Here is a 15478-nt window from a genome sequence, read left to right as displayed (position 1 = left end):
GTTTGCTTCTCCATGAAAGATTAGCATGTGTATAATTAAGCACAACTTTGCTCGATATTTTTGTGCTTTTGAGGATATTAATTCAGTCCGTCTTGTTTCCTCAGACTCCACTGACCTCATGGCTTTCGTGTCTCACAATGCAACCGCCCTCCCAGGGCCTCCCTCCAAGCCAGAGGTCACCGATGTCACCAAGAGTAGCATCTCATTGTCATGGGAACCGGGGCCAGAGGCGGGCTCCCCCGTGTCCTCGTATGTCATTGAGGCTTTCGGGTACGTCTGTGACCTATGGCCACGAGCAGCGTTTAGTGACCCCGAACTTTCATGGCAATAACAGATGTGGGTGTCTCTGTGGGGAGGGGGTGGGGTGGGGTCAAGTAAGTCTAGATAGTTTCAGGGACAAACTTTCTGGATTTATTACGTCTTAGAAATTGAAATATTGTCAGATTTTTACTTTGAATTTTAATCGTTTTTGAGAAAGAAACGATCATTTTAAACAGATCTTGATTGTTGCAGGTAATATTTGCTCTTTTTTGGTTTATTTTCCTCCATTTTTGTGGAGGATATGAAGCACAATATTTCATTAGTGATTTTGGCATTTCATCACTGCGCAACGCGTCGTTTTGGGCTTCTAGTGTCCCGGAGCAAATCTTCCTCTGAGTAATGAAACAATTTGTTTCTTTTCTGACTAAATACTTGTATTCCTTTCACAGTCAGTCAGTGAGTAACAGTTGGCAAACAGTGGCTGACCATGTGAAGACCACCGAGTTCACGGTGAGGGACCTCCGACCCAATACTGTGTACCTGTTCATCCTCAGGGCGGTCAACGCTCAGGGGCTGGGTGACCCCAGTCCCATGTCTGAGCCTGTTCGGACTCAAGGTAAAGACATAAGAGTGGCTTTTTAGTGGTAGTGGTCATGACCGTGTCCTACATGCACCTATTTTCTTTCTGTATGACAGATATTAGTCCCACAGCTCAGGGAGTGGACCACCGCCGCGTGCAGAAGGAGCTGGGGGACGTCCTGGTCAACATGCATAATCCTGTGGTCCTTAGCTCCACTTCAGTGCAAGTCACATGGACTGTGAGTAAAGTTGCTTAAATTATGACTAAATATGGTCATCAACGAACCTTTATCACCTGAGGAAAACGAAACAAGACGCAACGAAAATAGTGGTCATGTGACGATAACGATAATTGAATATTTAATGCAATATCGTAGAAAAACTATGCTAAAATGTTACAGCTTAAAAAAACTCAAATATCCTATCTCAAAAAATTGTAATATTCTGGGAATCTTAATCTTAAACTGTAAGCCATAATCAGCAATACTAAAATAATAAAAGGCTTGCAATATTTCAGTTGATTTGTAATGAATCCAGAATGTATGACATTTTTGTTTTTTTTAATTGCATTACAGAAAATAAAGAACTTTATCACAATATTCTAATTTTCTGAGACAGTCCTGTTTACCAAACGAACCGATCTTTAGTGGGAAACGCTCCCTGTTTCGGAACAACTGCTCCAAACGGGACAGGTGTGAAAGCACCCTAAAACTAATAAAAACTAAAATGATAGCTTGACCCAAGACTAAACTAAAACTAAAATTGAAACAGGCTGACAAAAACAACAGTAACTGTGAGTACTTACAACACAATAGTAAGGGAGGATAATGCATTTCACTTTAAAGCCATTGTGCTGCTGTCCATACCTCCAAACATTTGAAACAAATCTGGTCTAAGCCGGTGTAAGAACTTTATTATTGGCATGTCACTGTGGTTTGGATTGTTGCCACACATACCAGGAGAGCATGATGGGATGTACACTCGCTCTTTCTCCAAACACCTGCTATCCCATCAATTTAGACTGGATCGAGGTGAAGCAAGACTGGAGAATAATGTTTTCTGTTGGGGACAAATACATCACCATTAGCTGTTAGGTGTGTAACTTCTGGAAGCAGTTTGGAGTCGGTGCTCTATCCAGGGAATGTTATTTCAGTCTGTTGGCAAAATGTCTCCCACGCCTGCTGCTGCGGGTTCATAGTGCAGCTTGGACGCGCTTGTACTCAACTACTATTGCAGCCTTTCCAATGTGACATCCATGTTCTGTGATGCAGTTTTCAGACGGATGCGGTGACAGGATAAACTGTGTCGCTGTCCAGTCTAAACAGGTACACAGACAACGTTTGATCTGTCTCCATTTGGAAGAAGAACATTCATTCCAAACCAGGAAAAGTTTCTCTGTTAAAGTGGGTTATGGACATGGATAGCTTTTGGCTTGATTGTGTGGTCGCCGTGCCTTTGTCCTGTGGGAACAGTTGTTCAAATGAACTTTTGTGGATTTCAGATTTTGAATGTCAATTAGTCTTAATTGGACAAACTGTTACAGCAAGATGAAAGTGTCATTGGCCTAATTTCTTACTTTTTTGCTTCATTTAAGACATTAAATCAAATTCCTGATCCTGAACTGTACATTTAGGGCCCGATTTACTAAGATCCTAAATAAAGAGTACTAAATTGCGTGTGCACTGAAAAAGTTTGCACGTGCTGTTGTTGTGTGTTTTGCGGGTGATCAACTAAGATTGCGTGCGCAATTGATAACAGGTGCAAACCTCAGTATTTAAATGAGGTGTTGCGTGTCTTACGGTTTGCGGCGCAAACTTTGCGCCATGGAGAGTCTGGATGGAAAGCAGGATATAGTCGCAAGCTCAAAATGAAATTTGACGAGTTGGAGTTAGAGATATTAGTGGAAGAGGCAAATTGTTGTGCCGTATTCAGCACCCCTGCCGTGAAAAGCACCCCCTCGTATTCAATGATAAGTAGACCAAGAAAAAACACACTGACACTTCAATATATTTATATATACACACTCACACAAACACATACTTAGGAGTTTATATTATATATATTTACAAATATTATGGAAGACAACACAGTAAGCAGGCTATTAATTAATGACATCAATAACCATTTACCCCATTTTTGTTATCTGTGACTGTGATTGTGGGAAAGTATGACTATTGTGGAATCCATGAGTGCATTTAAACATGAATCATTAACACAAAACTGGACGCTAAACAGAACGTGACACGGAATGAGAATATCATTTTTGTCAGACGAGGGGGTGCTTTTCACGGAAGGGGTGCTGAATACGGCACAACACCGGGGTATGACAACTGCAGAACAAGTATAGGCGCACAATAAGAAACACTTTTTTCTCCATGAAAACACGTGATTTATTAATTATCACAAATAAAAAAATGAATGTGCCTCCTGTGGCAACCTTTTGCTGAATAATTCTCGATTTAACATTCAAATAAAATATTTCTCCTTTTGCATGTGGATAATCCTCACCACAAGTTGAGCCATCCCCACCCCAGTCCTCAAATAAGGCACCAACAAGCATCCCTGCGTAATGCTGGGCAGATTAGCACCTTCCTTTCGAACGTATTAAATACAGACGCAATCACAATCCCCGCAAAAACTTTCAGGCTTGGTAAATCTCATTGCGCGTGGTAAATGGAGATATTTGCATTTTCCCCTCCCAGTATTTAGCGATTTCTGGCGGGTACGCCCCATATTGATTATTCATCAGGGCAAAAGTACTAAATGAATAGCGTGTGCTATTTTGCTCATTTGAGAGGTGCAGTCCTCTTTGCACGCTGTTAGTAGATCAGCTTGCACATTGGTTTGCGGGTGATGTCAACTTTGCACACGTTTTTACGCACGCAAACCTTTAATAAATCAGGCCCTTAGTGTTTACTGGCTTATTATGAGGGTATATCAACTTGCAATTTCCCACCTTTCTGTGCAAGCTATTTTTGAAGAGTTATATTCATGAGAGACGTATTGACAGAAGTAAATCTTTCGGTTCAAAATCATTCAGGAGAAAAAAAAATAATAGTTGTAACATTAGTGGTCACAATTGCTTAAGCAGCAATGAGCTGGCTGCTAGAGAGTTTCCACCAGCACGTACCACTCCTGCTGCGGGAAGAGCTGCACAGGAGTGGGTTGAATCTTGCAGTCTCTTCCTCTGGTTATCATCAGAGGAAAGAACTGGGTGCATTCTGCTGCAGCCTCCTTTGATTCAGAGGCTAGAGAGACAGATATGTTTTGATATGTGCATATCAATCAGGACCAGTTGGAACATCCAGCAGCTCTTGTGAGAAGTTTGGATACAGAAACAGGAATGAAGAGACAGCAGGAGCTGCTGGTCTGCTGAGGCTCGGAAGTGTCCCGTTTAGTATAAATTAGCAATATAATTATTGTTATTATTATACATTTATTACTGTTGAATAAATGTGTTTTGTGTTTGAAAGCAGCAAACAAGGGAAGGAGATCAGAGATCCACTTTAGCACAATCTGACTGAGCCAGTGATAAATGGCTGCTGTCTGTCACTTATAAGAGCATTTTCTTGCTTCTGATTCTGTTAACTATCCATTTCTGTGAGTTGCTCCCATTACATAATTTACTCTTGCCTGAAATACACCAAGTGGAAGCAACGGAACATTACTGGGAGTATTTTAATCAATTTTTTTGAGCCCAGACTGCGCTGAGGGTTTGGAGTCGCACAGCAACTCCTTACAAGAGGTTTCTGGCTCCTCTGGTGCTGATTCAATTGTGTGACTAACTAAGCGAGCGTTGTCACTAACAGAGGGCACCAACCCGAAAGCCGATCCAAAGCACAGATGTGTGTCACCTCCCACATCACAGTTTTCCTCTCTTCTCCAATCGTCACAGGTGGAAAATCCATCCCAGTTCATTCAGGGCTACCGAGTTCTGTTCCGGCAGACTTCAGGGCTGCCCTCTCCAGGACCGTGGCAGATTCAGGACCTGAAGGTTGCCTCAGAGAGGGACATAACCCTCTCTGGTCTGAAGAAAGGCATTGTCTATGAGATTAAAGTGCGGCCATACTTCAATGAGTTCCAGGGTGCAGACAGCGAATCCATGACAGCGCGTACCATGGAAGAAGGTAAGTGATATTAATTCACAATCCTGACTTTTTTTTTATTTTTTATTTCCCAGACATAATGACAAAGAGAATGGAAGACATAGTTATTAATGCATGAGCAGATGCTCTTGAGTCATGTTTCTACCCACTTTTATATTTGGTTGCCGCTAGTAATGGCTTCATGGCTAGATAGTAATGGATAATGGCGTTTCAAGTGCACCCGCCCTCCCACACACGTTTGCTGCTGTGGTAGCATGTCCCCTGTGTGTGAAAACTGCTCCGCCAGATCGCTCAGCAGGACTTCTATGAAAATGTGTTGCCTCTGGAGGTTGGTGGGAAGAGGAAGAGCGCAAAACCCACCACATCTGACTTGAGATCAGTTCTCCCACTCCGCTCCTCTCTGGACCCCTGCTGCCACAGCTCTATCCAGATGTGCATTATATGAGCCCCCCACTGCTAACGCACTTATTAACAAGCTTTACGGGTGGGAACACGTCTTGGAGTCCTCACTGTTTCCCCCAGTTCCACTTAATTCTTTGTGGCACAAACAAAACATTTAATTACCGCACTACAAAACAACTGCATCAAAAGCCATTATGTCTTTTTAGTTACTATAATTATGTCGCAATACGTTGTTTTCTTTTCAAGTATCTTGTGAGCTGCAAATTTGAAACAACTTTCAGAGTGACAGTTTTCCAAAATGTAAATGATTTTAAACGTCCCGCAAATCTTAAAAGATTGTCAGAATCTGACAATGACAACACACGACAATTAAAATCATAAAATTGTCACTATATGAACCAAACAGTGCACCACATACTAAAAGATGTTATCCATGGAGCGAGTGATCAGTGTCCTGACAGCGAACAAGGAATATCTTGCAAAATGTCTTGCATTCAAATGCAACTTCAGTGTAAACAAACGAGAAACAAAACGAGCAAAAGTAAATATGCACAATAGTGTTGGGACTATTTTTATTTTATCTAAAAAATTTCCAAATTGAAAAAAGAAAAAAGAACCTGACCAGGAGTGATGACACCAATGAAAAAACAATTAAATTGTTATTGTTGAAATGGAATTAGATACTTCCTGCTCAGATGAAGCTTAATTATTTGAAGATTTGGATGATGAAGTTTGTTTTTTCTCACAATTTTTGCACTTTTAATGCAAAAATTCAATCAAATTTGAAAGCAGGAAATAACAACAAGAGCAACCAGTGCTAATCAGGATATATATTTCAGGATTTAAATGGAACTAATAAAATAAGGATCTGTGTAACTCTAAAACTCGCTTTCATATTGAGGACTGTTACGCTCGATGCAACGATACACACATCATGTATGTGTTTGTTGTCAGGGTTTGCTGCACGCATGAAGGTTGTTGATTGCAAATTTTCAACACATTGGATATTGTTGAGATTGTGTTGAAATCAGTGGAGGTCAAACATACTTCCAGCAGATTTCCAGCAGACCTCATTCCACAATAATATCTGATAAAATGATCTGATCAAGACAATCAGGACTTTATGCAGGACTGGGCTCAAACTGGCCCAATGATGTTGGGGTGTATGGGAAACTTAAATATCAGTTAAATCAAACTTGAGGTGATTATTAGATGGGAACGAGTGTAAACTTTTGTGAGAGACTAAAACACAGTGAATCATAGCAGTTTAGAGTTAGAACAAAATCTACCTTTGCAGCAAAACAGCCATTAATGTTAGCCTAGAAGCCAACCCACCTACAGTATGTCAGAAGAAAATTGCTGCTTAAGCTTCTGACAGGAATCAAAAATGTAATTTCACTAAAGTGATACTGTGGGAAAAGAATTATATTTATGTCAAAAAAGACAAGTGTTAAAAGCAGGGGCGGTGATCTCTCCTCAGTTTCAGCTTCATTCTGACGTAGCTCCATTGTCCTCTAAGCTGTCATTAATGACCATTTTCCTAGAAAACACATATACAATTCTAACTCAAAACTGATTTGATTCATGTCTTTGTAGTTGCTAACGAAAGTTTACTTTCTCCACCTACTGATAGACCTAGGGTTCTTTTGACGCCAGCATTTTCCCTTAAGGCATTGGATCCAAGAAGGCTAACGATGAACAGAGAAAGCATGCCCTTGTGTGGGGCTTGCTATGATTTCACCAGATTTGTATCTGTCAGGGTGACGAGTATGAATGCATCGACATGCTGGATAGCATCTCTTCTCCTTTAATGTGACCCACAGAATTGTTTGAAGTGGTAGAAAGTTATCTTTGTTTCCAAAGTCAGCAATGACGTGCAGAGTCTTGATTCATTCCCAGAAGTTTGTTGCCTACAGTATATTTAGGGCCCGAGCACTGAAAGTGCGAGGACCCTATTGTATCTGTGATGTTTATTATTATTATTATTATTATTATTATTATTATTATTATTCTCGCCGTAAATGAATTGCCTTTTTGGAGGCCTTAAAATGCTCAAAAACTCACCAAATTTTGCACACGCTTCCAGAGTCGCGTAAAATTACGTATTTTATGGGCGACAGGCATGGGTTCACAAGAATGGGCTCTATAGCGCCACCTATTTTATGTTTTTCGACGAGCCCCATAATATGGTTTGACTTACAGCAATGTCCTTTATGTGTCTATTATATCAGACAAAGCCCTACAAAAAAGTCTCTTGGACCCATGTTCTAAGTTACACAGGAAGTCCGTCATTTTGAATAGAAAATGTCATTTTTGATGAATTCTGATCATTTCTAGGCCTCGTACTTTAACGAACTCCTCCTAGAGATTTTATCGAATTGGCTCACAACTTGGTTTGTACAATCTAGACACATGGCCGACGCTAAATTGCGAAGCTTTTAAGTTTTTAGCAGAGGGCTTGACCGTAGTGATTCGGCGAAGTTTGAGGTCATTTTTAAGCCTCGCCATCAAACATCAATTGGCTGTAATTCAGCAATACATGATTTTATGTGGTTGAAAACGTATGTGCATGATTGTAGACGGAGCCTGAAGACATCTATGGTGGAATATTCAGTATCGGTTGTAGCGCCACCTGTTGGCACCAGGAATTGTCATGTCTTCTAGTTTGCATCTGTGCTCCAAGCGAGATCAGTTTAATGATCTCAAAGTTGGTCAGATAATAGGTAAGACATTGACGATGAGTGACAGAGAAAACTGTATGTTTTTCTCAAAGGGCGTTGCCGTTAGAGGTAGTAAAATTTCTGTGTCTCGCCATGAACATAAAAGTTGTTGTAACTTAAACATACTTGGTCCAAATTGACCCAAAATCAATACATGTAATCAGGCTTCCATTCTGAACAAGTGGATATGACAATCTTGGATGAACTCCATAGCGCCACCTTTTGGTCAGGTATACATTTTTCATCAAATTATGTGCTGTCATTGCTGTTTCATTCATCCAATCACAATGAAATCGACACATATTATTGTCATAAGCGTCCTTATTAACTGTGTTGAGTATCGTGGTCATAACTTGAAGGGAACTGCCATTTTACGTCACTCTGAATTTTTTGGTAAAATAATAATTTAAAATCATAGGCTTGGTCTTAAGACAATAAAATGTCAGATTTAGATACATTTCGACATGACTAAAAAATCATACGCTGGTACATATCGCTTTTGAAGAACTTTGTAACTCTCTTTTTCCAAAAATGTATTCATATACAATAAAATCATATTTTTGTCATGCCATGTCCAATTAACTTCGTAAACTTCGTAAAAATATTGTTTACTGTAATGTGAAAATATATTTTTGGCATTAAGGTGCGTAAAACGCACGATTGGTAATGAATATTTATTTAAATCCATTGGATTTAAAGCAAGCTGGCTCCTGCAGCGGAGCGGAGGCCGAGGGGGAGGGAGGAGGGGGGGAGCGGGGGAACGTTGCGTGCGCACCGTATTGACGTTCCTCACACGACATGAATCCTCCAGTGTTTTCACACGAGTCCCAACCTAATCTGTAAGTATTTTTTTATTGTGTGCATAATTGTAGAGTCGTCTTAAGACATCTATGGTGAAATATTCCTGTGGAATAGTTTTCACCGATGTATTTCGGCGGCGCATGTCTGTAATGCAGCTCGCTTTTTACCATGTCTTTCATGTCTCTGTCTTCTACCGAGACAGAGACCACTTAAATAAAACCACACTGATTTTGAGTCAAACCCGTCTTTTTACATTCAATTTTTATACAGAAAATAATTACAGTGCATGTATTACACCTTATTTCACAGCAGCTTTGCAATTTTATTATATTATTATCGGCCCTCAGCCGAGATCTGGTCGGGACCGCGCCGCGCCGCGGAGGAGGTGCATTCAGGGACCGGTCGGAATTCTAAAAAGCCGATTATCCTCCTGGTGCGTTCAGGGACAACTGGAATTTACTGTATTTGGCGAGAATTTACCGTTGCTTCATTTGCTTAAAAATTATTTAAAGGTGACCTATTATGGCATTTAATGTATATTTTAAACAGGCATTGAATGTCTTAAAAACAAGCTTTTGAAGGTTTTTTCTACATAAATGAGAAATTCAGCCTCTGGGCCATGTCTTTATTTTTACCGTTTCTAACCTTGTCTATGAGGGATTCTGAGGGGAGGGGGGGCTATGTTAATGAGGCTCTGTGCTGATTGGCTGCCTGAATGACGTGTAGCAGGGGAGCTTTAAGCCTGAATCACAATTGTGGGTCAATGATGTATAAGGCCTTTGAGAGGCCTATTTTTAAAATACTTAAAATAAAGATGTATTTGGCCATTTTCCAAACATTTGGAATGTAGTGTGCATATATGTGAAAACTTAAAACAAAGGTATTTTAGTGTTTTTAAACCTACATTAATAGGGCAACGACCTTAAAAAAGTAATTGGGGGCGACCGTTATTTATCTCAAAATTAATAGATTTCCTTAACAAAATGTATATTTTAATAAGTATCAGTAATTAAATTAACTTTTCAAGAAAGATAGACTCATGTGTCCTTTCATTTTTGAAAACCATTTTGAAATACATTTTATGTATAATGGAAGTGTCACCCTCATAAAGCCATTTATGCATACTATACCAATGATTTATATTTGAACCAAAACTCATAGACATTAAATTTTGAATTTGCGGATTTCCTAAGTTCTATAGTAAACCATGGTTTGTTAAGGTTTTCAGAGCTTCCTTTATCGGTACACACCTGTATCATAGCACAACTTAAAGAAAAGTCTCCTGGCGCCATGGCCGAAACCCAACAGGAAGTCGGCCAGTTTGAATTAATCATGTAATTTTGGCGCAATTTATGCCATTCCTTCAGCCGCTTCTTCGCCAGAACCGTAACGTGCACCCAGGTGTGTTATACATCAAAATGTGCATCTCCATCCTGCAATAACGTGCATAACTTTTCTCAGTCAAAAGCGTTACCGTGGCGATGATAGACGCCAAAAAGCGCGCCCCCAATTCATCTGATTGGTCCATACAGATAAAACTTTGTGCCTCAAGCCCCACAATACGGTTTGACGTACATGCACAAAAATCGGTACACACCTGTATCATGTCGCAACTTAAAGGAAAGTCTCTTGGCGCCATGGCCGAAACCGAACAGGAAGTCAGCCATTTTGAACATTTTGAATTAATCGTGTAATTTTGGCGCAATTTATGCCCTTTCTTCGGTCATTAATTCAGCCCGAACCATAACGTGCACCCAGGTGTGTTATACATCAAAACGTGCGTCTCCATCCTCCGACACCACGCATTACTTTTCTCTTTCAAAAGCGTTACCGTGGCGACGCTAGACGGCAAAAAGCGCACCCACCCTTCATCTGATTGGTTCAGACAGAAAAAACTTTGCGCCTCAAGCCCCATAATACGGTTTGACGTACATGAACGAAAATCGGTACACACCTGTATCATGTCGCAACTTAAAGAAAAGCCAGGCCTGTCGATACATTTGATATTTCATGGTTTGCATTAATGGGCGTGGCCTAACGGCTCAACAGCGCCCACTAGAATACCTTTCTCTCCCATAACTTTTGAAAGGTTTGACATAAAGAGTCGTGGGTGGTGTCATCGGACTCGGTATTGAGTCCTTGACCATAATTGGCGAAAATTAGCCCCGCCCCTTCTTCTGATTGGTTGTCCCTATTTCCTGCTATAACATTTGAATGTTTTGACATAAAGAGTCGTGGGTGGTGTCATGGGATTCTGTAATGAGTCCTTGAGCTTCATTGGCCTGAATTAGCCCCGCCCCTTCTTCTGATTGGTTGTCCCTTTTTTCTGCTATAACTTTTGAATGGTTTGACATAGGAAGTCGTGGGTGGTGTCATTTCTGATATGCTTATGGTGGGCGGTGGCCGTGAGTGCGAGGGCCCGTTCATCGCTGCTTGCAGCTTTAATTAATTTAGTTTTCACTAATGTTTGAACTAGTTAGAAAATGAAATGGCTTGCACTTGGGGAAAGTCATGTATGAGAACCCTCTGCCAAAGTGTCGTTATTGGATGATGAGACAATGACATCAAACATCTTATTCCCAGTGTGAGAATAAAGAGAGACTAAAACCAGGAGATACAACAGGCAGACAGAGAGAATTCTCTTTGGGGCCCAATTAAAATGGCCTCGCAGGATCAATAAAGCTCTTTGCAGACTGAAACACGTGCCATATTTGTTTGGGATCCCTGGAAGAACTGGTTTGATCTACCCATTATTTTGAACCTGGAAATTGGCCACTCTGCAGAATTATCAGAAATCCACACGATATCCCTCAAACATAGATTGGGAATGTCCACTCGCAGTCGCTTAATACGCTACCAGAGGAGGGACATCTCAGGGGTTACAAATATCAAAGGAATCTTATTTTTCCAACTATATCAAGGATATAAAAGTACATCAAGGATAATCCCTCCAGTGACATGTTAGTGAGAGGCAGGATGGAGTGGCTCCTATCACAATCATCTACTGGAGCCTCAGGCTTTCCAGCATGGCTGATGATAAAATAAAGTAAGTTATGATGTGTACCAAAGTCCCATGCTGATATCACTGTTAGAATCCAAATATAAGAACTAAGAATTGATGTTGCTGTGTTGGACAAGAGTCTGGAGGTTTGTGAGGACAAAAAAGCAAAAAACACCCTCTATGGAATAGAACCACACTGTATTTTTTTTATTTCTCGTGTCTCAATGTAACTGTTTCATGTCCTGCAGCAGTATGTTTAGCAGCTTATGAGTCTTTTTTAATTGAACGGTTTTGGGTAAATTTGTTCCCCTCAGATAATGGAAGCAATTAGTGCTCCATTGTTCAGCTCATCAGTCTTAATATCAGTATCCATCACATGAGAGGACACTTTTACCATTTCTGCTTTTGTGTTTGTTATGTCCACTAACTCAAAATTAGTAGTAGATTCACTAATCAGAGAAAAAAAACAGACAAAAAGTCTTCAGCTGCAGAGCTGTGAGGATAGTTAAAGTTCTGAGTTTGTGTCTGAAGTCCGACACCACGATGGCCGGCCTCAGGCAGCTGTTTCAGAGAACTGGACTGCACTGACGGAAAAGCACCCTCAGCAGACTTGGATCTAATTCTGGGAACAGCTAAAAGGCCTGCAGGTTGCACCTCATGACCTGAGATACTTGATGGTATTATAAGCAGATCAGAGATGTATGGATGGGCCCGACCTTTAAGTGCTTTATGAATCTGAGAGGAAAGATTTTCAACATTGCTTCAGTGCTGAAATAATAAATTCAGATTTTCATATTCGACTACAAACTTTGAAATGAGTCAACTTGATCCCAGTGATTGTTTTTATAATTCTGCAAACAAAGTGTTTCAATTGTCTAACCTGCTTATAAGGTATAAGGTTCTTTTATTTGTCATTGAGTCAGCGTTCCGACACATCGATATACGATTCCAGTACAGCCCATCCAAAGAGAACAAGAAGAAAAACAAACCAACAACATAGGACATGGGTAGACAGGTGCCTGAGGCTGCAGCCATGGTAGCGCTGCCTTTGTCTAACCTGCTTGCTATGAATGCAAGACTTTTTGAGATTTTCTACGCTTTGATACATTTCTTCTGTGGTTGGAAAAAAAGTCCCATGGGTCAAAAACTAAAATCTTAAATGACACCAAAGATTTCTAACTTACCCTGCGTTCACACTGAAAGCGTCACGGGCATCATAGGCGTCTGGCTGCCATTCATTGTCTATGAAAAACGGGCGTTGAGAGGCGGCGGGGGCGGCGGGACCGGCAGGAGCGTCGGGCGGCGGGGGCGGCACGTCAATTTGAAAGTTGAAAAATCTGAACTTTATGCAAATGAGCAGCGGCGACGCTGAGGTGTCGTCCAATCACAGACCGGGATTCCCGAAGCGAGAACTCTCAATGCAGATTGTACTTTCATGTAGACACAAACGTACACTGATTCACATGCGTACAGGAGCAGAGCTGTGCACTAACAAACTTATTTTATCAGGAATTAATATATTTCATCCAGCAAACTGACATTTTGCTGGTTTGACTGCCTGTACTGCTCATGTGAAACACGTATCTGATGGTTGAGGAACTGGATGGTCTGAACGATTTTATTTGCTACATTGATCCAACGAAAAATAATTAAAACCCGTGCTTATTAATCACAAAACACAGGTTAAACATCATGACTAAATCCGCTCCGACCCGGTGTGTCAGTGTTCACCGCACAGACTGCAGCTTCGCCTGAATTATGGTGCGGTGCGGTGTGCGTCGCCGCGTACCCTACGCCGTAGGTTCTGCGTTGGTGTGACGTGGAACCATAAATCAGCCTAGGCGGATTTATGGTTCACCGGGAGCAAGGGGCTCTGGCGGTTGATGTTGATCCGCGGACCAAACTTGTTAAGGAGCATCAAACTCACTCTTATCTACGCGGAAATAACGCTAAAATATAAAGAAGGCTTCCCAAAGTGTGATCTATGGTGAAATAGGAAACTGAAGATGTGTAGGCTGTTCCCACTGTTCCCTTCAGTTCTGCAGCGCAGCTTGAAACCCCGCCCACCCCCGCCCCGCTGCAGGCACTGATGCTTTCAGAGTGAATGCACCAAGCGGTGAGATGCTGGCGTCGGGACTCCCGTGACGCTTTCAGTGTGAACGAGGGGTTACTCACTGTTTTGGAGACAACACAGACATGTGTAAACAGACTTTCTGTCTCCTCGTATTCGGGCCAACAAAAAGTGTTTGTCTTATCTCTATTTAGCCCTGAAAGTCTTTGGGACGTCTAGCATTTGATATAATCAGTACAGTTTACCGTCTATCTCCTCATGAATGGTAAAAAACAGTATGCATCCATTCTTTATGTTGACACAGAGCAGGGGCATGTGTTATTAAAGTGAAGCAGGCCAAGAACTGACCCCTGTGGAACCCCAGACAGATTTATTTATTTATTTTACACTACCTGCATGGAAACTCTTGATACTAATGAACACCAATGGCAAGGTGTATTGGCAATCGGGAAGAATTTCCTTCAGATTGGCGAAATGGAATATGTGTTTAAGACTTTACACTTTAACACTGGTGCATCCTCTGTATACTGTCAATGACTGCTATAGAGGGAATGTGCATGACGTCACAGATGGGACTTCACAGCGGGTTAGGCCCACTGAGTGGCAGCGTAGACTTTCAGTTTGAGCAACTGGAAAACATCTAAAATGGGAAAGAGCTGTTGTGCGATCGACTCTACTCATAGATTTAGCAAGAAATCAGAGTTATCGTTTTACAGACTGCCGAAAAATAGGCTTAAGAGAGACAAATGGATCGCTGCAATTCGCAGAAACAACTGGATTCCAGGCAACAAAACGTGGATTTGCGATTCCCATTTTGTATCAAGTAATGTTGGATTTTTGGGTAGCTAACGTTAAACCATCAAATCATAAAGTTCTGTGTCCTCATCACTTTAATTTCTCCAACAAATCCTGCCTTGAAGTAGGACCAAGCATCAATACTTTTTTATGCTTTCAAGCTTTGCTTCGTGTATTTCCCCGGAGTAGAAATTAAGTACATATAAATATTAGGAAACTCGATTCGTGGCCAAATATTAATGTCCATGGATCACTGGTTCTTCAGGTAACTGTACGGGTCACTGTCAAGTCCAACTGCCTTTAATTTAAGCCAAAAATCTGCTGTTAGCATTTTTGCTGGTGTTTTGCCACTCAGTGCGAGTAAGGGGGCTGGTCCAGTGGGAAAGTGACGTCAATGCAGACCCTCTATTTCTCCTGGTCCATTAGATGACATGCAATCTCATAGAATCAGTCATTGTGGAAAAGTACTTGTTCTTTTAGACAGTCGTCTTCACATTTTTCACGGACCCTGTACTACGTTAAAGTTCTGAAATCGTCTTCCTTCCTAATGTAGATTTGTTATCCATCACTGATCATCACTTTCCTTCAATCATCCATAATTCATGAATGCTTTTCTTTAATCTCACATCCCCATTATCTTTTTAATTGCTCTGGGTTTTATAAACATCTGATCAGAAACAACTAACTCTTAGTTTTACAACACCTTGTGTTCAATTACCTTCTCAAGGGAGCTTTTTTTTTT

General features: G+C 41.0%; 1 protein-coding gene across 3 annotated transcripts in view; it reads left to right on the top strand.

Annotated features, from left to right (window-relative positions):
* The window catches only part of LOC133459752 (roundabout homolog 2-like), a 114622-nt gene that overhangs the window by 77707 nt on the left and 21437 nt on the right, over positions 1 to 15478 (top strand). For all 3 annotated transcript variants that reach the window (XM_061740023.1, XM_061740022.1, XM_061740021.1), the window contains 4 exons: positions 105 to 270; positions 711 to 877; positions 958 to 1079; positions 4736 to 4967. In XM_061740023.1, the coding sequence (XP_061596007.1) occupies positions 105 to 270; positions 711 to 877; positions 958 to 1079; positions 4736 to 4967 (687 nt within the window). The remainder of the gene's footprint in view (positions 1 to 104; positions 271 to 710; positions 878 to 957; positions 1080 to 4735; positions 4968 to 15478) is intronic.

The sequence above is a fragment of the Cololabis saira genome, chromosome 14 (assembly GCF_033807715.1).
Source record: "Cololabis saira isolate AMF1-May2022 chromosome 14, fColSai1.1, whole genome shotgun sequence".
In the NCBI taxonomy this organism is placed as follows: Eukaryota; Metazoa; Chordata; class Actinopteri; order Beloniformes; family Belonidae; genus Cololabis; species Cololabis saira.
This window is presented reverse-complemented; position numbering and strand designations above follow the sequence as displayed.